Source organism: Acipenser ruthenus, chromosome 15, assembly GCF_902713425.1.
Source record: "Acipenser ruthenus chromosome 15, fAciRut3.2 maternal haplotype, whole genome shotgun sequence".
In the NCBI taxonomy this organism is placed as follows: domain Eukaryota; kingdom Metazoa; phylum Chordata; class Actinopteri; order Acipenseriformes; family Acipenseridae; genus Acipenser; species Acipenser ruthenus.
Genome location: NC_081203.1, coordinates 2676196 through 2699389, shown reverse-complemented (window position 1 = coordinate 2699389; position 23194 = coordinate 2676196). Strand labels below are relative to the sequence as shown.

At 41.8% G+C, this 23194-nt stretch overlaps 2 protein-coding genes across 5 annotated transcripts in view; one reads left to right on the top strand and one right to left on the bottom strand.

Annotated features, from left to right (window-relative positions):
- The first annotated feature begins 2782 nt into the window (after positions 1 to 2782).
- On the top strand, positions 2783 to 17878 carry LOC131697513 (ras-related protein Rab-14). Of its 2 annotated transcripts, none has more exons than XM_058986805.1 (8): positions 2783 to 3002; positions 9541 to 9599; positions 9880 to 9933; positions 10261 to 10438; positions 11660 to 11726; positions 12926 to 13013; positions 13323 to 13353; positions 13585 to 17878. In XM_058986805.1, exons 2-8 carry the CDS (start codon positions 9548 to 9550, stop codon positions 13760 to 13762), a joined length of 648 nt encoding a protein of 215 aa, XP_058842788.1. In that variant the 5' UTR covers positions 2783 to 3002; positions 9541 to 9547; the 3' UTR covers positions 13763 to 17878. The 2 variants fall into 2 exon arrangements, with proteins under 2 accessions (XP_058842788.1, XP_058842789.1); XM_058986806.1 differs by lacking the exon at positions 2783 to 3002 and adding an exon at positions 3201 to 3224.
- LOC117422064 (centriolin-like) overlaps positions 16833 to 23194 on the bottom strand; it is a 29881-nt gene continuing 23519 nt past the window's right edge. For 2 of the 3 annotated variants that reach the window (XM_058986802.1, XM_058986804.1), the window contains 10 exons: positions 23060 to 23133; positions 22280 to 22468; positions 21664 to 21889; positions 21079 to 21263; positions 20850 to 20990; positions 20180 to 20395; positions 19957 to 20019; positions 19548 to 19718; positions 19196 to 19310; positions 16833 to 18913 (listed from right to left, as the gene is read on the bottom strand). In XM_058986802.1, the coding sequence (XP_058842785.1) occupies positions 18900 to 18913; positions 19196 to 19310; positions 19548 to 19718; positions 19957 to 20019; positions 20180 to 20395; positions 20850 to 20990; positions 21079 to 21263; positions 21664 to 21889; positions 22280 to 22468; positions 23060 to 23133 (1394 nt within the window). In that variant the 3' untranslated portion in view covers positions 16833 to 18899. Of the gene's footprint in view, positions 18914 to 19195; positions 19311 to 19547; positions 19719 to 19956; positions 20020 to 20179; positions 20507 to 20849; positions 20991 to 21078; positions 21264 to 21663; positions 21890 to 22279; positions 22469 to 23059; positions 23134 to 23194 lie in introns of those variants that run through there. The other variant, XM_058986803.1, reaches the window with a different exon arrangement.

Here is a 23194-nt window from a genome sequence, read left to right as displayed (position 1 = left end):
CCGTACAGGGCACGGAGAAAAATACAGGCTGGCGCCTCCCCCCGGCCACGACAGCGGGGTTTAAAATAGATTACGAATCAGCGGGCATAACTGGAACACAGAGCCGAACCGCTGTAATGGGATGTTTAAATTACATCCAGATGAAAAAAATATATAATCACTGACTTAACGACTCACCTCTTCAAACAGCACCTGTAGAACTCCTCTGTTTGTATCCTGGGACACTATCACCCTTCATTTAAATATGCTTTATTTTGCTCTTATCTGCCCCCTATTTTACTGCACTTAATCCTGTACTTCAGAATACTGTAATCTGCCAAGTGTTTAACCTGTAGTATTTTGTATTTAATCATATCCTGATGTAACTATCACTATTATCTGCTGTATTATTGAATTGTGGTTTGTCACACTTGTACTTTGCTTGAACAAAAGCTATTGTATTTCTTGCTCTTATTGTATTACTTGTATTGTAACACTTGAAATGTATTTGCTTACGATTGTAAGTCGCCCTGGATAAGGGCGTCTGCTAAGAAATAAATAATAATAATAATAATAATAATAATAATAATAATAATAATAATAATAATAATAATAATAAATACGATCAATAATATTGATAGCGGCGTTGTGAAGCTTGGCAGAGCGGTACAACCAGCTTGGTATACTGGTCGTTATACCACTGCGGCGTGTAAATAGCGAGCAACACCACGGTCTCTATTCACACGCTAATGTTATATTCCATTGTATTACCCTCGCCTCAACCTTACACCTCAGCCGAATCATTCCTAATATGAAAACGACAGAGTACTGCAGAGTGGTGTAAATAAGGGAGAGGTGTGACTTTAATGAACAGTGGTGTGAATAGAGGGGAATGCACAAACATTTAAACAGCAGTGCACGATGAACTTTTAAATACGCACCCAAACGCGACGTTACTTATAGAATTAGACCACGTTATTAGGAGACCGTACCTCTCAACGAATTATTAATACGTCCGTGTAAGCCAAGAGCCACCTGCCACGGTGAATTGCAGACTGTCTGTTTGATGTGTACTATTTGATTTGATTTTGAACCACTGTCTAATCAGCACGATCAGTTCAAACAGCGATGCTGACCCTAGCTGAGAAGGGAGAGGAAGATCGCAGCTGTCTTCCAGCTATCCAGCTCTACATATACCGGCCGCACAGTAAGCCTGCGCTTGACCTTGCACGCCTCATCATGAATGCACCCTGAACAGCTCGCTGAATCACGGGCAATCACAGCCTCTCATAAATGTGATGCGTCAAAAAGGGCGTGGCTGATACTCTCGTCACTTGCACAGTTTTTTTGTTTTTTTTAAATTCTATAGCATTTCCTTCCTTTAAAGCCTCACCACAGTCTACATGCATTTAAAACACGTCTCTCACGGTAGCGGCGGGCGCGGGTGATATCTGCAGTGCTGTGTTTGATCGTGACAGGCAGCTGCCAACAATGGAATGCATCGCTCCAGGGAAACGTGACGGAAGGGCGTTCCCAGTAAGTACAGTCCCCTCTGCCAACAGCCAGAGCCGGTTCAAAGCGATATTGTGTGTGGGTTCAGATCCTCGGTGTGCAACGCTGTTCCTTTAGAATCTACCGCGGTGTGTGTATATTACAGGAAACAATGTACCACACAGAACTACTGCATTGCTTTGAAACTGTACTGCCCCGAGGAAACAGACTTCTGTTGGGGGCGGGGGTCTGAATTAGCAATTTACAGCGAGGACAAATTACCAGGATCCCCCAACACCTGCAGCTGCACTCCCCAATACACTTCAAGAGAATGCAGTTCCTCTTCCCAGTGTATAATATATCGTTCATTGTATACTGTGATAGAGTATTGTCATGGGCATTCCTTATATGGTTAAGACACGCATGCCCAAAACAGAATAGGGATGCTAAGAGACAGAACTATAAATAATAATAATAATAATAATAATAATAATAATAATAATAATAATAATAATAATAATAATAATAATATTCTAATATTCTTTAACATTGATAACAGATAAATCAAGTGACGGTCATGGAATGCACAATTAATAAGTAAATACAACTTGCTAGTGTTGTAAGCAGTTCAATTAAAACATGTAAAATGTAAAAACAGCTAAGTCCACAGCATGTGTCTTTCCTAGCCTGCCGAAGGATTAACAAAGACTGTAATAGTGTAGTCTAAGATTACTATGCGTGAGTGAGTGAGTGAGTGAGTGCGTGTACAGTATGCTGCATCACAGTGGAGAGGAATTCCAGACGCCTTTTCTAGTTTATATTGTGTTAGGGCGCCCTCTAGCGGATTTTTTTGTTGAATATTTTATCTCTTAACAGGCATATCTTTCCATTTACTGTACTGGTTTCCAGGTCAGGTCTTACAATAACCACACCAGTAGACCAAATGCATCCCCGCTGTAAAAACCTATTGCCTAACATTTCTTGGCCCCGGTATCGTTTGCACGTACTCCCAAATTTACTCTCCAAAATTAAGTATGCCTGTGAGGCTTACTGTAGTAAAAAACATATAATTCTGCAAAATCATGCCGCGCGTAACGCATCAGATTATTATTATTTTTTTTAAATCATTCCACCGACGTCAGAAAACGTTTGCAAACTCGAATCGAGTCCGTGAATTCATTTAGTTAGTGCTGGAAAAGAGACACCGCGGAGTTTGCTGTCCGTGACCTTGCCCTAATAAAGGGATTGCATTGGCGTGTTTTTTTTTTAATATTTCTATTTCACGTATATCTCATAACAATAATAAGCGCAGTTTGATAAGGTGTCGTTATTGTCACATGCGTGCATTTCGGTGCAGCTGCGCGGCGCCTCTCAGCGTTTTGCCCTTTGTCCCACAAGCCCATTGTATGTGACGGAGGAAACCCTGTGCAGCGAAACCCGCCATCTTGGAAAGGCAAACACTTCTAGCACCAGGATAACCCGCAGATCCCCTGAAAGAGCCGAAATAAAACGAAAATACCCACACAATAACGGTAAGGAACCCCTTAACAACCACCAATAACGATGTCTTACACCTTCCACCGCGGCACCGGCCCGGGGCCAGGGCTCACGGACCCGCAGAAAATGTAAAAATTAGGCTAAACGTGGAAGAAAATTGTCCATTGTCGAGGGGGAAAAAAAGCAGGAAGGAGGAGGGGTGACTACACCCATATATCCAAACAGAGCCGAGGTCGAAATAATCATACTGTCGACAGGTATTAATGGCATTACTCTGATAACCGGTGCATTGCAAAGGCGATTTCTTAAATTGCATGTATGTGTTTTTATTCGGTTTTTTTACCAGCTTAATTGCGCGGCGCTTAGTTCTGATTCTTGCTATCCGGAAGAGATTTTGTTTTGTAAATTAAAACCCGGTTGGGATGTCATTGGAAGTTAAGCGGCGTTCAGTTAACAGTTATAACGACGTTAAGGTTTGGGAGACGAGTTGCATTGAAGTGATATGCAGTGGCTGGTTTCATTTACAGTTTGTGTCAGTCGGTATTAACGACTGGGATATAGCAAGGGACTAGGCCTTACCCTACCAGACAACAACAAAACCATTTCATTACTAAAGCGTTTTTAAACCGCACTCTTAACTGCTGTATTGTTTCAGCAGTTCATAGATTGCATTTCGATTCGTGCCAGAATATGTTTGCACTGTTTAGTGTTGCTTTTGCTGAAGGAAGGATGTAAATTTCTCGGTTTTGTTTTTGACATGTCATTCGTGCCCCGGTGCAGCGTTGTTTTTTTGTGTTAGTATGTATTTTATACTGCTGGTTGGTGAAAAAGAATTAAACACGTTGTGTTTTTTAGGATTGTATTTTAAATTCACTGTCGTTATTTTTTGTACCGGTAACGCATAGTGAGTGAAGCTTTATATTATCCATGCCTGGCTATTTGGGATAATATCGGTTATTTGACAAAAGGGTTTACACAAATTTCAACAAATTAAGAATACAGTAAATAAATCAAAGTTAAAAAGGCGCACCAAAAGCATACCCGGTGTGTGTGTGTGTGTATTTTTAGCTTGTAAACAAGGTTAATTTCATGAATGACATGCCTGGTATTGCTACGGTACCAGGCCTGGCTGTGTGTCATTCTCGGCTCAATGGGAACACGACAGAGACACAACAGCGTCCTTTGAAATGTGTCTTGTAAAATACGGGTTATGTTATCTGTTAGTTCAAACGTTTTAGAGTTTGTGTTTTAAAATGTTTTCAGATTGATTGTACAGTACATATTTTTCAAAATAAGGTAGTTTTTTTTTTTTTTTTTTTTTTTTTTTTTTTTTAAGTAAAACTGTCCGTGTAGGACAAAGTGCATGTGACGTTTCAACTGTGCAAGCCTCTAAAATATTTGTAAATTAAATAACCTGGTAATTTTTTTTTTTTTCTTCTGTCACTTTGTCAGTTTGCTGTCTTGTCTGTCAGATGCCTTCTGTTAAGGCAGTGTGAAATACCACTTGTGAAATGTGACATCATATTTTAGATCGAGATTTCCAGCAAGTAATGCAATGGTACAGTTGAACAGAATATTAAGACAAATGGTCACAGCATAATACTGGTCGTTTTAAGGTAAGTCCAGTGTGAAGTATTGTGCTTTAGATAACGAAGAAGGGTTGGTATTGATTCATTTTCATCAGCGTCTTTTTTTCTGGACAATTGAGATACTGCAGGAGTAAGAACTGTAATTAATCAAATTAAGGTTCCCCCTTTCCACTGTGTGGTATCATCTAAGTACAGACTGTGTCTGTCAAAGTGACTTATTTCCATTCATTGAATGGGTACAATCACTGGAACCGCATTCACAAGTCAGCATTTGCTGGGTCAGGTGTCTTGTCATGAATGGTATGATGCACGCCAGTATTTGCCTTGCCAATCAAAAATGCCTTTCGTTTTGGTATGGCAGCTGCCGATACTCACTCGGATCTGTGTCAGTCACTTTTAACACTGGTCCTTTCTCGCTTAACAATGCAATTTAGACTGGGGTGGACGAGAAGTTGATCTAGAATTAGGGAGAGTTTCTTTTGATAAGAGTCTTGCGAATGTTAGACAAAGGCTGAGGGAATGCCTTGCAAAAACATGTGACTGGTTAAAAAGGTCTTTGACCCCAGAACAAGCCCATAGTTACAAGCCAAGAAGTGCAATTAAACATCCAGTAAATGCTGGAAACATCAGAAAGTGTGTTACAGGTGCACTCCACTTTTGGAATATTTCAATTAAAAACAAAAAAAAACCCATGATGAATTAATAATTCGTGCATGTCCAGTTTTTATAAAATCTTATGTGCGTATGTGTATCGATCCTATGATGCTTGATTTCTGACTCGCCCAGTAAATTTCTAGTTGATTGAAATTAAAACCATGGTGTACTGTGCATCTCTGAGGTGGAGAGAGGTGCTATGCAGTCTTCACCTACATTAACAGAATTATGAACTAATCCCTTAACATAGAGGAAGCAAGCCTACATCTGGGAAGTTAAATATCACATGACTGTCCTGTGCAGCCAGGATATGAGATTGTCTGTACACATGAAAAAGGACAATAGGATCTTTCGCTCGCTCATAGATAACCATAAAGGGATACTGAAAGCAATTCCACCATAGATTGACTGCAGTTATGTGAATGTACTTATTGGGGTAAGGCAATATAATCAGCTTGGAACCGGGAATGTATCAGTTTCACAACTTGTGTTCGATCGTCCTTGTTTGAGTTTGCATTTTTTAAAGTAAATGCCTCTCATGTTTTGTTTAAGAAAGATGAGATTACAGGTAAGAAAGTGATCTCTTGGTGTTCCCTAATTCTATTGCCTAGTCTGTGCTTGCAGGCAATCGCATGCTGGCTGTATCACGCTTGACTGTTTAGCCTTAAAGCAGAATATAAATGTCTTTGTTTAATTTTGTTATTTGCCACTTTACGTAGCATTCCCGTTTCTGCCTCTACAGACACCTTCGTTTTTCTGCTGTTGAATTGCATGCCAGATTAGAATCTGTAGCTGCTGTTTAAGACACTGACCTAGTGGCTTTATGAATAATGCAAGTAATTGAAATGCTTAGTGGACTGTAGGTTTTCTTTAGAGTGAGATTAGAGAGGTTTAGCCCCTCTACTGATTTTGCGCATGAGTAATCTAAGAGCAACATTTTGTTAAATGCTTGATCACTGGCACTTTAGACTCTGTGCTGCGTAAGAATGTGATTTGCACTGCGATGCGTTTTTGTGCCTGTAAACAGTCTTGTGTGTTTTGCATGTTTTTTTTAAGTACTGTTTTGAAAACCTGAATGAGTTTTCTTACTCTTAAGCGTGCCCTAACATTTTTGCAATGCATTTACCTAGTCCTTAGGATTAGGAAAGTGATGTTCCATCAACAAACTCCTGGAGTGAAATGCAATAGAGCTGCATGTGGGAACAAAACCATTTCTCAAGCTAGTAGTGGTGCATATTAAAAAAAAAAAAAAGATTTTCTGTGTTTGCAAGCCACTTTTAATGGATTTGTACCGAAGACAGCGTTACAATATCCAGGTTAAGTGTTGCTTTTTTTAATGGAATTGCCAGAATATAAAGTCACAAACCTAACACAATTTATGACTGAAAAATGTGTTTAAAAACCAATATGCTTGCTTGTCAATCTCTGAAGGGTTATTTATTTATTATTTTTTTGCAACAAACACAGTTGTCTAAATGTAAAACAAGAATTGCACTACAGAATAGGCTATCCCCTCTCAGGAACTTGGCACGTCACTGTGAAAATTGCCTTCAGTTTTTAGCTAAGAGATCTTTTTGAAACCTAGGCAGAACGCTGGAAAACACTTGCTTTAATTCTCACCACCAGGATAGAAATTTATACATTCTGCAAACATACCGACAAGTTCCACTTGAAATCTTTGCCTGCAGCCATTATTTGTTTAGCTTCCACCTGGCAAATTAAACATGCGCATCTTCGCTTTTTTTGGTGTTTTTGGAGAGCGTGTGCTTTGCGTTTGTCCTCTTCAGGCTGTGCTCAAAGACCAATAAACAATAGTCTGTATGCTAGCATTTCGCATTACTGTTGCATGAAAGGTAAAATAATGTACCTCTCTGGTGCATCTTAAAAATCACATGTACAGTGACATCTAAACTATTATCACTTGATGGATTAATTTCCTTGCTTGCTTCCAACCCCTTTCTAAATAATCTTTCTCCACAGTTTTTCTTAAAGACCCTACTTTGAAACTTCACACGCTTATCTCTTTTACATCTTGTATTTCTTGTGTGTGCGCACACACACACACACACACACACCGCTTGCCCCATGAACTAAAACTTGCTCATTTTCACCACTTTGGACTGGAACAGAGGCAGTGTGGCTGATTTTCTTTGCATTGGCTTCTGACAGTAAAACTCTGATCCATGTTACAGATTATAATACTGCTAAACAATTTCTTTTTTTTATTCTCTCTCTTCATGCTTTGCCCTGAATCCATGTCTTCCTCCCCCAGCTGGATGAATTGCGAAGAATTAAAATCAGGGTGCTGTCACTTAAGAAATATGGTGATTCATACGTTGTTGGCAGGGAGAGAAAGGGGGTTGGTGAACAGTGAACATGTAAGCCCAAACTGAACGCATGCACCAAACCCTCCAGCTGATACTGGTTTGCTTATATACAAACCATCTTCCAATATCCTGTTAAAAGATATAAAATATATATGCTGTATACTAGATCAGCAACGCCTGCCTCCACTGACAACCAAGTGTAGAAGTTCAGCCATTCAGGGGTGTGCCAGTAAAAACACCTGCCTACAGACAATGTTTAAGTTTCCAGCACCTGGCCAAATGTAAGATGTTCACCGCCATAGCATTCCATTTTCTCAGGGATGTTAGTTGTGTTCTGTATTTAGGGTCGATGACAAAGAGCCTTCAACGATACTCTGTTTCTTCAGTGCTTCTGTCCTTCACTGCAAGAAGTCAGTCACTGGGTCATTTCACTGAATGCTTTGTCTGCAGCATTATGTAACGCGGTAACGTTAATGAAGAAAGGGTTCCTTAAGATTGATACACATGCGCACAGTAGACGCTGCAGTACCTGTTCTATACACATGACCACAGTCTCTCAGATGTAGCTATAAAGGCAGATCATAAGAGTGGCGTTCTGTACAGGGTGGAGTGTGTTTTTACTCGGGGAGGTGGGGGTATTTCCTGTTCGGTAAGCTCTTGTTGTTTCTGAACAGCGCAGATTGTTGACTCCTTTATGAGCCAGTTGCAGACAGGTATTTTGACTAGTGTCTCCCAGCTTGTTGGTGCTAGGGAGCAGTGCTTGCATTCAGAGGGCTGTAGAGTCAGTTAGGTTTGCATTCGTTCAGTTGTCGTGTTTGTTTTGTGTTTTTTTCTCATTCTAAACCCAGGGCTGGCTTTTTCTGTCCAATGCTTTGTAATCAAAACGAAGACATACAAACACGATCACATTGAAACGTTTTCATCGTATGGATCGTCCGTCCATCCATCCATAACAAACACTCTTCTCAAAATCTGAACTAAATGGCAACTTGGCATGGTGTTGAAACTTTTGGTCTTGTTTTATTCCGGTTTATTCAAGTTGAAGTGCTCCGTTTGTTCTGCTATTTTAACAGTAATGATTTAACAAAAAGCTTCTGTATTGTATTTAGAATATGAAAGTAAACTGTCAAGATCTCCCGCATCTCTTCTTTTGATAATGTCTTTTATTTTTGACCCCCAAGGTGTAATACTCAGCATGAAAGTTTTTTTTTCAATGCCTGCTTCCTCAAAGCGAGTCTTTCTTGAGCATGATTCGCACAGGACCAAAAATCAGGTGTCCTCAGAGGAGGACGTCTAGTTAAGCTCCCAGGCTTGGATTTGTTTTTCATCAAGAAAAGTCTGTAAATTCAAAATGAAATGCGATGTTGTGGCAAGAGAAGGTGCTTTTGTGAATGATTTGTAAACGGGGAAACCGGGTGTAAATAAATAATTTCGTTGTACCTTCTTTTCCTAAGGCTAGAATAACCATTTCGTCCTTTTTGAGTGATATGTATTTCCATACATGCCTTCAAATGAACGTTCAAAGCATCCATTTAAGAGTCGGTGATTAATATTTTGTATTTTCCCCTGATCCCCAGTTTGGTTCTGCCCAGTCGTTGCATTTTACTGAACTGTAGAATCTCGGGACAGATCGTACCAGTTTTAATATTATGATGTATTGTAAAGCCTGGTGTTGCTTTGAGACGAATACCCCGGAAATGCTGCATCAGTTGTGACATAACCCTGACATTGATGATCCGCACGGGAGTAAAGACACAGGACCCCTGAGTTTGAAATTTTACAGAAGGTCCCGATGTCCTGTAAAGAAATCGGAGCACCTCTGTGAGAATTATCTGGGATAAAAAGAAACAGACGGTTCGCACAGGACTAAATTTCACCGATGTCAGTAAAAATCCTGAAACCACCTGTTTGTGGGGATCTTTAGTCCTGTGCGAGTCAGGGCTGTGGTCTGCTTTCCTTTGTAAAACACACTTGTATAATATTTTGTGCTCGGTTTCTTTCAGAGCCAGAATGGCCACCGCTCCGTACAACTACTCCTATATTTTCAAATACATCATTATTGGTAAGTGTGGGACGTGGCTCCTCATCAGTTCCATTTTTCTTTCTTTATTTCTTTTAATCTAAAGTTACTGTATGGGGATTATGTTAATCTACATTTGCAAAGTGTTTGACATTTTAAAATCTGTGTAAAAAACAGGTTTCTCTATATATACAGTATCTTTTTTAAACATAATATCGATACAAAAATTAGTACAAGGTCTTTCTTTTTCATGTATGCATTTGTTCCATAAACCGCTTCTCTGATTTTGCGCTAATTATATATACATTTCTCTTTTTTGCAGGGGACATGGGAGTGGGGAAATCATGTTTGCTTCATCAGTTCACAGAAAAGAAATGTAAGTTTGTGGACCCTACACCTGTCTGTGTGGTTTTACATGTGTGTTACATTCAAAGGTGTGTGAAGACATCCAAACGAGTCAGAAGAATGCCTCCCTGTTTTAGTTCACGTGACCCGAATTCAATAGAACATATGGTCAGCCTTCATTTTAGTGGTGGGAGAAGGGATATGAAGGGAACATTTAGTGCATCTCCGGCTGAAATACATGAAACACCCACAAAGCCCTTCCAGATTTCAACGTGGGGCTTGGGAGTTGAATTATGCGCAGCCATGTGGAGGGCAGTACTACCTTGTGTTTTTAATTCCTGCATTTCTTCTGTCGCAGTTATGGCTGACTGCCCTCACACAATCGGAGTGGAGTTCGGGACGAGGATAATCGAAGTCAGCGGTCAGAAGATCAAGCTGCAGATCTGGGACACGGCAGGACAGGAGCGGTTCAGAGCCGTCACACGGAGCTACTACAGGGGAGCTGCGGGCGCGCTGATGGTTTATGACATCACCAGGTGAGACGCTCGCCGCTGCCGCTGTCAAACGTGAAACCTTCGCCAGCATCTCCGCGAAACATGAGGTTACGTGCAGATACTTGGATTTTATTATAGTCACAAACATTCGTTGCTATGATTTATGTCCGTAGTGGGACATCGGTAAACATTTAGGTTGTGATTTATAAAGTAACGGAAATTCTAGATTTCAGAGCCTCCTCGGGGGGGGGGGGGGGGGGGGTAGCTTGGACAGTCCATTTGCCAGCACCTCTGAATGGTATAGCAGGGTGTCCTTGAATGAAAGCTTTTGAAGTCTAATAGTTACAATAACTACTGCTGTGCTAACTTTATTTGCTAACACACATTATTTCCAAATCTCCATACTGTAATGTGTTGTGTTGAGAGAAGGGGGAAACCAACACGTATCAGCTGAAAACATAAAAACAAAACAACGGTAAAGCTTTATGCTTGCATTTACTGCAGAAAATAGCAGCTTCTCCAAGGACAGCGCTCTTGTTTTCGGCTTGTATAATCTCCAATAATGAAGTCCTGGACCACAACCTTGCCTTACTCCATAGAAACAAAAGAATGGTGTCTCTGCTGAGCACCCGGTAAAAAAAATAAATAAATCGAGCGGCTCCTAGCACTTGGTTCTTTGTAATGGAGTCCCAAATGTCAGCCTTCTCAATATTTTTTTTTCCATGACATCACTTGGTACAAAGAACACATTTCTGAAGCCCAAGAGTCAGATGGAACTGGCACTGAAATTCTTCTGTTGAGCAAAAGCTTGAATGCGTATCTGCATTTTAAAATGATACTGCCTTTTAGATCCTGTTCAGGGAGCCGAAATTGACATGTTAATGCAGAACAGCTTGACAATCATGAGTTCATCTTAATTGGATTGATTTTGTATCTTTTTAAATGCTTGCAGTGACCGTGCAGTGACACCCTTATAGCTGTATATGACTGTTTGCTCCTGCCTAGACGACCATGTTGTCTGCAGCAGTGACTCTGCAACCTCTTTACAGAGCTTTAACTCAAGAGTACACTGTACAGCTTTGCACGTGATAGAAGGCTGTGTTTACATACTGTCAGAAATGCAAAGCCTCTTCATAAACGGAAACCTGTCACACCAGTCTCTGTTAGAACTGGAGCAGAGTGGTTTTGGTACTGGGGTGTGGTGATGGCAGGTATTTGTATTCAACGATGCTTTTTAACTTTTTTTTTTAATCTTTATTTTAGGAGAAGCACGTACAACCATCTTAGTAGCTGGCTGACAGACGCAAGAAACCTCACCAACCCTAATACTGTAAGTGAACAGATTGGTTAGATAGCGTGTGTCTAACACCTTCGTCACTGTGCTCAATCCCTATCAGATTGGTTAGATGGCGCGTCTCTAACACCTTCGTCACTGTGCTCAATCCCTATCAGATTGGTTAGATGGCGCGTGTCTAACGCCTTCGTCATTGTGCTCAATCCCTATCAGATTGGTTAGATGGCGCGTGCCTAACGCCTTCGTCACTGTGCTCAATCCCTTCAGGTGGTGCACCACACAGTCTTTTTGTATCCTCCTCCTGTAGTTACCATTACTACCACCAAGGGCCTGAATGTTACACCACTGGGATTCTTCTAGTTTCATAGCTAGGTGTTGCTGGCAGTGTCTGCTCTGACTTATAAAACAGCAGTCTGTGTCTTCAGCATATTAACTTCCTGCAGTGACTGCCTGTTGCAGCGTTCTAACCACTGCAATCTTTTCTTCAGTCCTGAGCTGTAACCTCTATGCTGCTGCAGCCACAAAGCTGCTTTACCTAACAGCCTCTCAGTTCTAACACTGTCTCCCTGTCCTTGGGAATCACTGGGCTGCACTGCCTCCTGAGTGTCTCTCTCTGCTGCTTAAGTACTGGATTACCTCCCATCTCTGTGACAGATGCTCTGATCTTCTGTAGAGAGGAAACATCCATGAACTCTGTGCCTACTTTTTCTAGGGAGCATTCCAGGGACCTGTATTGGAAAGGTAACAGACCTGCACAATTTATCACCCCCCCCCCCCAATAGAAACACTTTAAACACACACACACACATCCCTGTTTGCCACTGTCCACTCCTGTTAACAGAGATGCTAATGCAGCAGAGCTGCACCTTTTTGTGATGCTTGAGTCCCATGTAGTCAAACTAAAGCACAACCAGGAGCTGTGTGCAACAGTGTGAGCACTGCTAAATACTAGCCTGCTTTTTTTCCTTTTCAGCTCTTCACAAAACTCAGCATAACTCGATATCCCATCGAAATGAATTGAGCAATGTACCGGTGTGTTAGGAAACCACAGACTGGCTGAGTGGGAAGTGAAACACACTGTAGTTGATTTTTTTTTTTTCTTTTTATCAATGCCAGTTTCTAGAGGGCTATTCAGACTGTTTTGGCGTGGAGGTTATTGTTCAAGGGTGCTTGCGCTATACATCACGATCCAATTATGTGTCCGAAGTCTCAACCCGGGTCTGTTTCTTCGACAGGTGATAATTCTTATAGGAAATAAGGCAGATCTAGAGGCTCAGAGAGACGTCACGTATGAGGAAGCCAAGCAGTTTGCAGAAGAGAACGGTGGGTCTGTTTACTGCGGATCTGTTGGGCTGCTTTCACGGAGCCCGTCATGTTTCACAATTTGTATAGTAATAGTTTTGTAGTTAAATTTGTTTTGACATAATTTACTCATTTGTACCCCATATCCATGTTGTTATTTTTTAAACCATCCTATTAGAATAGTTCTTACTGTACCCCCAGGGATACTTTGTTTTTGTTCACATAAACACGAGTCTAGTTTCCCTGTTATTTTATTTTTTTTCTACTTTAATATTTCATAGGCTGCAAGCATCGCTAATGTGAAATTAACACATGCATCTTATTTCACAGGGCTGTTATTCCTCGAAGCTAGTGCGAAAACGTGAGTAATGCTTTACCTGTTTGTTTAAACTGCAGAGGAAAATGATTTTATTTAAATATCAAACACCAAATGTTTTTTTTTGGATAAGCGACTACAGTTTAATTACACACAGAGATTGTATGGTGTGCGATTCTTCTACCGTTCACATGCTCAGATCGTGTTTTTTTTTTTTTTTTAAGGATAACATTTAACTGTTGCTTAGCCGTGTCTTTGCTCTCTGTCTCCCTCTAGAGGCGAGAACGTTGAAGACGCATTCCTGGAGGCCGCGAAGAAGATCTTCCAAAACATTCAGGACGGCAGCCTGGACCTAAACGCAGCCGAGTCCGGGGTACAGCACAAGCCCTCTGCTCCCCAGGGAGGCCGGCTAACAAGCGAACCACAGCCCCAAAGGGAAGGGTGTGGCTGCTAGTGACGTCCGCAGTGGGGAAGACCCAACCACCTTCACCTCACTTCTCCACAAGTGTGTGTGTGTGTGTGGGGGGGGGTGGATGGAAGGGGGGAGGCTGTTAACTCCTCCTGCCTGCCTCCCTCCCTCTTTCGCTCTCCCTCTCCTACCTTACCTTGTCGTCGCCCCCCCCCCCCCCCCCCCCCCTCCCTCACCACTATACCAGCCCCATTCGATAGTCCATTATGTCTGGGATTTAAAATTTAAGAAAAAAAAAGATGTATGAAAAAAGATATTCAAGGTTAAAACTCACCACTGAGACGTTGGTAACATGAAACTAAAAGAAATAAGCATCTCTTTCCATTTATTTAATTTAAGTCATTCCGTTACTCTGTAAAGCATAATTTACATCAAACAACAATGTAAATCCAGTGCAGCAGCCTGTCCTATTCACATTTTTGTAGTAGTCCGAAACGTCCTGATATATATATTTTTTTTATCAGTGATTCACCTACATGACCTTTTTTTTCTTTTGGATTTTGCACCTTAATGTCCTCGTGATAGTTCCAGATCAATAGGTAATGCATCTGAAGTGGTTTGCCTAAACAATGGTGGAAAAATCCCTTCCCTTCTTCTCTTGCCTAAGAGCTTACTATACAAATTCTGAAACGTGCTGGGCTCTGTGAAAGCAGACCTGCAGAATGGCAGATTTGAAAAGCTGGAGTATGTGTTGTGTTTGCTGGTATATTCTGCTGTGGAGTTTAGAGGCTGCCTGTTGTGATGCAAACCAAGGGTTAGGGTTCGAACCACAACCCCCCAATCAGAGGAACAGCCCCTGGTCACGTGATCTGCTGTTAAAAATGTTAATAGAAAGGAAACGCCTCAGACAGGTCAGGGCACGTGCTTGAAGCACTTACGATTCACACGTGGAATCCTTCTTGATACCTGTGTTTAGGCAGCACTGCTTGGGGCGAGCCAACATGATGGATCGCTGCTTGTCCTGTATTTCCAGCTTGTATTGAACTTATTAGCGACCTCTGGTGGCAAGATTTGGAAATTACAGTTCAGTGATAATACGGTAATGAAAATGAGGACACATAGCATTCATGTGCTCTCCATTCCTGTATGCAGACACGGCTATTGGTTGTATCTGTATTCTGTTACCGATCAGCTGTAGTTAAAATGACAGCTGTCTTGATACTTTAGGAAATTGTGTTTTTTTTTACCCATTAAGTTAATATATTTTTTTTTTCTCGAGTCTTAACCTGAAAAAGCAAAAAGGGTAAAAATAATACTTTTGGTTTTGTTTCTTCTGCACTTCTCTCATCAACTGTAGCCCCATTCCAGACCCTGTTTTATGTATTTCCACGTGTTTAAAAAAGAAAGAAAAATGTGTATACATTTTGAAGGAGCTGTGTTATAACATATAAATGCATTCTGCGTGTAATATGATTTTAATGAAGACAAATTGATTTTAAAAGAAAAAATACATTATCCACTCTCTTTGTACAGTATGACCTCTCTTTAAAACTGTGTCATGTTGCCCCGTGAAGCACAGAAATAGATGTGATCACTAATAATAAAAAGAAACGACAAAACAAAACCCAACTTTTTACAACTGTATTGAGATTTGCTTTTAACACCAGTTGCATTTTCTTGTATAATGTGTCTGTTTCTGCTTTGTTCCATCATTGCACTATGGTCTGACCGGCTCTGCTGTGTGTATCAGTCCCTTGTGATAACATGCTTCTCCCTCCTTGTGTTGGTGTCTTGCAGTTTTGCGTCTGGCTGTATTTTCTCACTTCGTTGTTGTATACATGCATAAGAGCCTTGACTAAAATACTGGCCCGGAAATACCTTTGCACAGGAAACCTGATTTTACTATACAGTAGAAATATTTTAGGGTGCATTTAGATTTTTTAAACTGATTTAATGAATGAATAAATTATTCTTATATTCTAGTGGGTTGGGAGAGGAAGATGGTGGTAGGGGGAGACTGTGAACTATGTTAGCTGTGTTGAATATAACGCTGCAATGTGTCTTTTTTATTTTAAGATTTGGAAAGAGACCGTGATCATTCTCAACATGGGGCTTTTTAAGTTTTCAGGAATTATGAACCCTCCCTGGTCTTTTGGAGAAGGGGATTGTGTTGTATATATTGTACATTCATCCAGAAGCAGAGGCTGAGATGGAATGAATTTTGAAAGGTTTCTAAGAAAGGAAGTTGGCTGCATTTCACCGCTGTTTTAAACTATTACAAGGTGCAACGTCAGGCTGTTGATTAAACATGCATTTTAACATACAAGGACTGGCATTTTCAGAAAGCGTGCTGCAGAGGTTGAATCGGAAGGCTTGTTAGCAGCAGCATTTCAAAGATGGCGAGGGTTAGCGAATTCCAGATTTAAAAGGATATGTGAATTTCAAGACGGTCTCAAAGGATCGTAGGCCGATGTGTTTAGTTGTTTGGTTACATGCTTTGCTGCATTCAGTATAAAAGTACGATCTGCAAGGCACTGAGTGTGACATCCCCAAACGACATAACTCCCTGTATCCATGCCCAGACGACATAACTAACTGTATTCAGTAATTCAGTAGAATTACTGGGCGGTCTGTTTTGGATAATTTCTTGTTGGATTCCCTTCTGTTCATGGAAGCTGCTTTCTGTGCTACCAGTCACAGACCCTGCTCTGCAAATGATTATATTTTTAATTTTATTTGGGGTGGGCCGTTGTGTTGTCCTTGACATGCTGGATTGAGAGTCATGCTGCTCAAGTGCTGTGTTAAATCTGTGCCATTTCTCATTATACACCAGCTTTTAATGTGCAGCCTGCTCTGTATGTGTAGAGATGAACTTCCCAGCTTCTGAATCTGACGAGACCACTGTAATGCCAAACGGGGAGGATGCTGGGTTGTGCTCCGAAGAAAATAATATGACAGCGTTTAAATTGAAAAAAATATTTTCAATTGCAGGAGTTTTTTTTAAGAGTAAAAAGTCCCCCCCCCCCCCCCCCCCACTGGAACTACTCCAAGATTAAATAAAAATAGTACGTATGCTTGAATGCTTGTTTCTGAATTAGTCATTTTTTTGTGTGTCCCCCCCCCCCCCCCCCCACTCTATATGTAGTTAATTAATAAATTTGGTGTCTGTTGAGGGTGGAAAGATCACATCGCAACATGCGAGGAGAAGTAAGAGGTTAATGTGACATAGCAGAGGTCTTAAAGAGGGTACTGTCCATTCATTTTTATTTTTAATGAGTGCAATTATTAATAAGCAAACATTAAACATGATACGTAACCAGCTATCTGCCTTGGTACTACCTTTCTCTTAACCGTTTGGAATTTGTATTTACCGTCTCTGAATTGGAATGCGTTTTGACATACTGTATTTTCAAATGAAATGTAACCTTTTTCTTTATCATGGCTTTAGTAAACGCAGTCCTTGGTTTGCCCTAAACTCTGGGCACATTGCTGCTTGGCCCTGTAGAAATTAGTAAAAAGCATGGGAGCTTGCGCTTAAAAATAACAAAAGTCCTAAAAAAAAAAAAAAAAAAAAAAAAACACAGATAATTTTGACACTAAGCGAAAGCATTTTTGTTTGATGTGGTACCGGGACACGGCATGTTATGTAAAGGCCAAAACTGGACTCTGTAGTTCCTCAGGAACTTTCCCTCTGCTCTGTTTTGTTCTTCGTATTGTTTAGTCGGAGCATGTGCCCTTTTATTGAAGTAGATGCAAGTAATGTTAAACCAAACTTTAATTACAGCTCGTGTCTTGGGAGCATATATGAAATCTATATTAAAAAAATATCACTTTTTAATGATTTATTAAACAGCCCAACTCAAGGACCACAGCCTGCTAACATAAATATATAATATTTATATGAAATAGTCATTATAAAGCCAACTCAAAAGACATTGAAATTGGCTGAAGTCATTAAATGTGTGCTTGGTTTTCTGTTTCTATATCTCTTTTTTTTCTATTTCTCATTAATGTTTTTTTTTAACTCTTAAACCGCTTACAATAGGTCTTGTTATTTATATCGGTGACAAACCAACTTTCTTCGGACTGCTGTACTTTTCATTTGATGGAACAAAATTGCTATTAATCTGAATATTTGTAAATAAAGTACCTGTATCTAGATCACTCTGTTGGTCTTTCATTTCCCAAGACCTGTTTTTATACAGGACTGTGCAAAAGCAGCTGCAGCCAGTGTCCTTATTGTGTATAGCGGACAGGTAACCAAATCAGCAATCGATGCATTCAGAAAAAAACTCTTCAACTACTAGGTATGCACATATTACTGTACATAGTAATATATGCATTTAGAAAACGTTATCATTAAAGGGTTTTTTGTTTAGCTTTTTGATACAATTTAACTGTTAATGGATGGGTCCAGTGTTCCATTAAAGATGAATGTGCAGACATGGATGTTCAGCCTGAGGAGAGGGTGGTGCAGAGCTTGTCATTCATGACTTCCTTTTTACAAAAGGCCCATTCAGAGTACCACATACTGACATCAATTAATAAAATCAAAAAGAAACATCTGTAAATGTTAAAACGTTTTAGTTAAGAGAATGCTTTGCACATATATATAAAAAAATATATATATTTGTGTAGTGCAATAAAATGCACCAGCAGTACATACAGTACAAATCACTTAAAAATAATTAATATTTATTTATATAAACCTGCATTAAAAATAATTTACAATTTGTACAAAAACTACTTGCAGAGAAACTGCAGTGGTTGGTTGCATAGCACAGCCACAGTTATGGACGTTATGTAGCCCAACGACTGCAGAGAAATCATGCTGTGATTCCAACACTTCACTTATTTTCTATGCACAGTCAGATGGCACGACGACAACGGGGCACTGACATTAACTTATCCGAGTGTGCCACATACACTTGGAAGCAAAATAGTTTGCTAACAGCATTGTTCTTTGCGTTTTCAAATTCAGGTCTTTTTCATGTTTCTTTAATAAATAATGTTGAAATGAGATGTTGGTGCCTCTGTTCAGCTATCCCTGGCACACCAAAGAACCTCAGGCCAGCTGGAGGTAAGGAGGTAAAACTGCTGTATTTGTAAGGAAGATGTGAAAGATTGAGGCAGCAGGGGGATCTCTTCAGTTCACAGTTGGTCTGCCATGTAGGTAATTGTGTCACCAGCTGCCTCCTAATTAAAAACGAGAAATTTGCATGTCAATATACAACCAACATAAATAGTACACTTGCGTTGCATTCGATTTTTTCATCTGAACTGTATATATTTTAAACAGATGTCTCCCAAAGACCTTGATCCAACAGATACAATCACATGTAATTAACTGCAGAGCACAAAAACGTATGGTCGTGGTTTCTGACACACACACTCCTTCCCTTGAGAAAAGCAACAGGAGCTGATTTTACCAGTATTAAAAAGGGTTTAGGGAATCCATGTCATTCTCGGGTATATTACCTGCATCCCTCTCTGGGATCACCCCTGTGGACTCGAGACCCAGGATGCTGTGTGATCGGGGTGTAGTACCTGGCGCTCTCCTGCTGGGGGAGCTAAGACTCCCACGCTGCGGAGACTGAAAACAACAATACATTTCAGTTCCAGGACGGCAGAAAGAACCTCGACTTCCTGCAGTCTTGCCATCCTTGTATCTCTGACTCTTACTGCACAATGCACAACTTTACTCAGCGTGGGTTACAACAAATGACTATATTATTAGCCAGCTCTCAACCAGCCCATAGGCTCCAGAAAAAAACACTTCCTAAGGGAGGGACCTTGGTTATAAAATGAATGCAAAAGGCTGCTTGGTTACCCGGCTGCTTCTGAGCTGGTGGTCTCCAGGGTGGTGCTGGACGGCGGTGTTGCTGACCAACTCGTCCAGTGCGTCCACTCGTCTCTTGAGGCTGTGCAGGCTGCCCTCGGTCTGCTTCCTGTGCTGGCTCAGAGCCTCCGCCTGCGACCACATGCGCTTGCGCAGCTGAGCCTGGGAGCAGAAAAGCACAGCCTTCGTAAAACTGCGCAGCAAAAACACACTAACAAAAACTCTGCATGCAGGCTTGCACAGAAATATGTCTAGGAAATGTATAAATCGTTTTTTTAATGAAGATATAAAAGCCTTAACCATCCATCCAAGCTTATCTGTAAATGCAAAAATGTTTTCTTTTCCCTCCTCCCAAACACGGACACTCTCAGTATGAACTAGAAGCTGTTCGGAAGCACACCTTCAGATGGTCCTCCTGCTGCCGCAGTTTTTCTCTCTGTGCTTCCCCTCGCCACTGTTCATCCTGCAGAGAGTGAAAGGACGGCAGAGAATTCGTTAGTCCAGGACAAGCCTCCCGTTCGGGCACAAAGCCTGTTGAATACTAGAACTAATTTACAGCATTAAAAGCTGCTGAATAGAAAGAATGGTTTTCTAACGATACTGCACACAGAGAAATGCGCCACCTTGAGGTTGAAGCGGGGCTGGCCTCTGCTGTCCTCCTCGCGCAGCAGCAGCTGGCTCCCCCTATTGGCAGAGTTTTGGTAATTCTCCTTGAGGCTGTCCGTCTGAGCGTAGCCCGGCTCCAGCTCTCTGATCTCGGCCTTGATCTCACAGCGCAGAGACCGCATGGCCTCCCTGATCTCCCGCTGCCGCTGCTCCACCTCCTCCTGGCTCCGCAGCTGAGCACAGAACAGGTTACACACCTCCCAAAGCAGTCTCATATGCACAGGATATTCCATACAGCCTTCAATTCCCCTCTACGGGTCTGAAGAGGCATTGACCTTTGCTATCTAAAATCCATATATACATGTATAAACAAAAGGCACACATAAAAATGTACATGTATTGTATGTGCATATATGTGTGTGTGTGTGTGTGTGTGTGTGTGTGTGTGTGTGTGTGTATATATATATATATATAAAAAATATTGTACAGCCATTTAAATACAGTCAAACAAGTTTATCATCTGCCTTAATGACCTGATGAATTTCCTATCAAATCACTAGCAAGAATATTGCAACTAATTCCTGTTTTGTACTTTTAAACGCTTATTATGATCACATAAGTACAGTTTCTGTTAGTTGCCATGCTCTTGCTCTTAGCCAGCAGTATGTACTTGAGGCTGCCTGGTACCTTGTCCTTGAGCTGCAGCAGCTCCTGTCTGGCGGCGCTGAGCTCTTTCTGCAGGCTCCGTGCTCTCTCGTGGTTATCGTGGGCTGCCTGCTCCACCGCAGCCAGCTCTCGCTGCAGACGCCCCGTCTCCTGCTGCTGTTCCTACCCCGGGGGAGAAACAGCGCAGATCAGCACCAGCAGCCTCTGTGCATCAAGGACGTTTGTTTTCAGTGCAGTTGAACACACTCACGTGCAGTGCCTTCTCAGCCTGGCCTCTCTCGGAGTCGTTCTCCGCTCGCAGGGCTGCCCCCTTCCTCTCTGCCCTCCTCCTCTCCGAGCCCAGCTGCTCCTGCAGCCTCTCCACCTCCTCACGCAGCAGCAGGGACTCCTGAGCGTTCCGCTGGGCCTCGGCTTCTCTTTCACACAGCTGCTGTCCTAATAAAACGTACGAATCAACGAATGAATGAATCATTTCCTTAGAAACGGAAAGATTGGCATGACCACAGAGTGACAGCTGGCATGGTTTACACTGCCATCCATTTTAATACAAACACTGTTGCCAAGCAGAAAGTTCTATGGACAGACATGTTGTCACACAGTTTGGCCAACATTTAAGTAGAATTAAAAGCAATGCAAACCACGATTACTAAAATCACCCTGTATATAAACCTCCTATAAAGGTCATTCTACTACCAGTGACCCTGAATTCTACAACCCAGCAGGGAGAGAAAAAAAACGCATAGCCTGTTTCTTAAAAATCGAGGTCTGCAATGATATGATTTATAAAACACTGCACAGGTTAAAATAACACAAGGTAAGAGAGTCAGCTGCTTACTGATGTCTGCCAGCCTGTCTTGGAGGAGTGCACTCTGCTCCTGGTCTCTCTGCAGTGCCCTGCCTTGCTCCTCCAGCTCAGACACCCTGGCTGTGACCTGCTCCAGCTGGCTGCTCCTCTCAGTCAGAGCGGCATCTACAGCTCCCAGCTGGCTCCGCAGGGACTCGATTCTCCGCTGCAGGGACGCTTCCTCTTCCGCCATCTCCTTCCGCAGAGCCTGCAAACTCTGAGCAGGATCTTCAGTCAGTTCAGATCCATCATTACAGAGCAGGGCAAACCCCAACCGCAACCCTGTTCACCCATTCCAGGTTTACTACGAGCTAGATCAGCCCCAGTGTGTATAGGGAACAAGCTCAGGTGTGTTCTATTTAACTGATCACAGTCTGATCCATTCCTGGTTTTACTATGCAATGGGAGTCTTTTTCTCAACCCTGTAACCTCAGGTAAGGAAGATTCTGGTTTTGTGAAACCGGCCAAAAATGTCTCAATGAGGAATTACTGAACACTGATTCTATGAAAGATTTTTCTTTAGTTTTTGAACAGTTTTATAAAGAAAAAAAACAAACAGACTGACAAACATCAGCTCAATATACCTGCATTTCAATAAAAGACCTACCTTTTGTTGCTGGTCCACCTTGGCTCTCCGGTCGTCGATCTCCCTGTGGAGGTGCTGCAGTTCCTGGCTCAGCTTCTCCTCCCTCCACTGGCTCTCCTGGGATTTCTGAGCACTGTGGCTCAAGGACTCCTTCAGCGCTGCCTGCTCGGACAGCAGCTCGTCACGCCTCCTAGTGGCAGCTCTTAGATCCTGCACACAAACCACAACAACCGCTGAGGGGTCAGCGAGATTGACTGCAAAACGCCGATTTCAAAACGTAGAAATCTCGAATGAGAAATCAACTGAAGATCAGTGATAAAAATCGGGCTGTTAAACCAACCAATTATTTTTAATAGTACTGTAGTTTCCAAGTACAATCTTCATTTTTTGTGATTGATAATAAAGTTTAGGACATCTCTTATTATAACAGAAAGCATTAACAGATCAGCTAGAGCCCACACTGCACAAAGTGACATCTCTTATCACAGTATGAGACACCCAGCACACAACAAATAGAGATATAGAGCACACTACTACTGCCCCCTCTCCCCTGTATTACCTCCTCCCCCCCTCTCCCTTGTATTACCTCCTCCCCCCCTCTCCCTTGTATTACCTCCTCCCCCCCTCTCCCCTGTATTACCTCCTCCCCCCCTCTCCCCTGTATTACCTCCTCCCCCCCTCTCCCCTGTATTACCTCCTCCCCCCTCTCCCCTGTATTACCTCCTCCTCCCCTCTCCCCTGTATTACCTCCTCCCCCCCTCTCCCCTGTATTACCTCCTCCCCCCCTCTCCCCTGTATTACCTCCTCCACCAGATGGAGCTGTTCTCTTGTGTCATGAAGGTCATCTTTCAACAATGTCAGCTCTTCAGTTTTCTCTGAAAGAAAATAAAAAAGGTTGCATCCTCCTTCAGCTTCAATCCTACAGGCTGACCCTTT

Bases quoted from the DNA above. Each gene is read 5' to 3' on its own strand.
- LOC131697513 (XM_058986805.1), top strand. From the start codon at position 9,548: ATGGCCACCGCTCCGTACAACTACTCCTATATTTTCAAATACATCATT. The intron at 10,439-11,659 runs GTGAGACGCTCG...TCTTTATTTTAG, and splicing joins ATGGTTTATGACATCACCAG to GAGAAGCACGTACAACCATC. The intron at 13,014-13,322 runs GTGGGTCTGTTT...CTTATTTCACAG, and splicing joins GCAGTTTGCAGAAGAGAACG to GGCTGTTATTCCTCGAAGCT.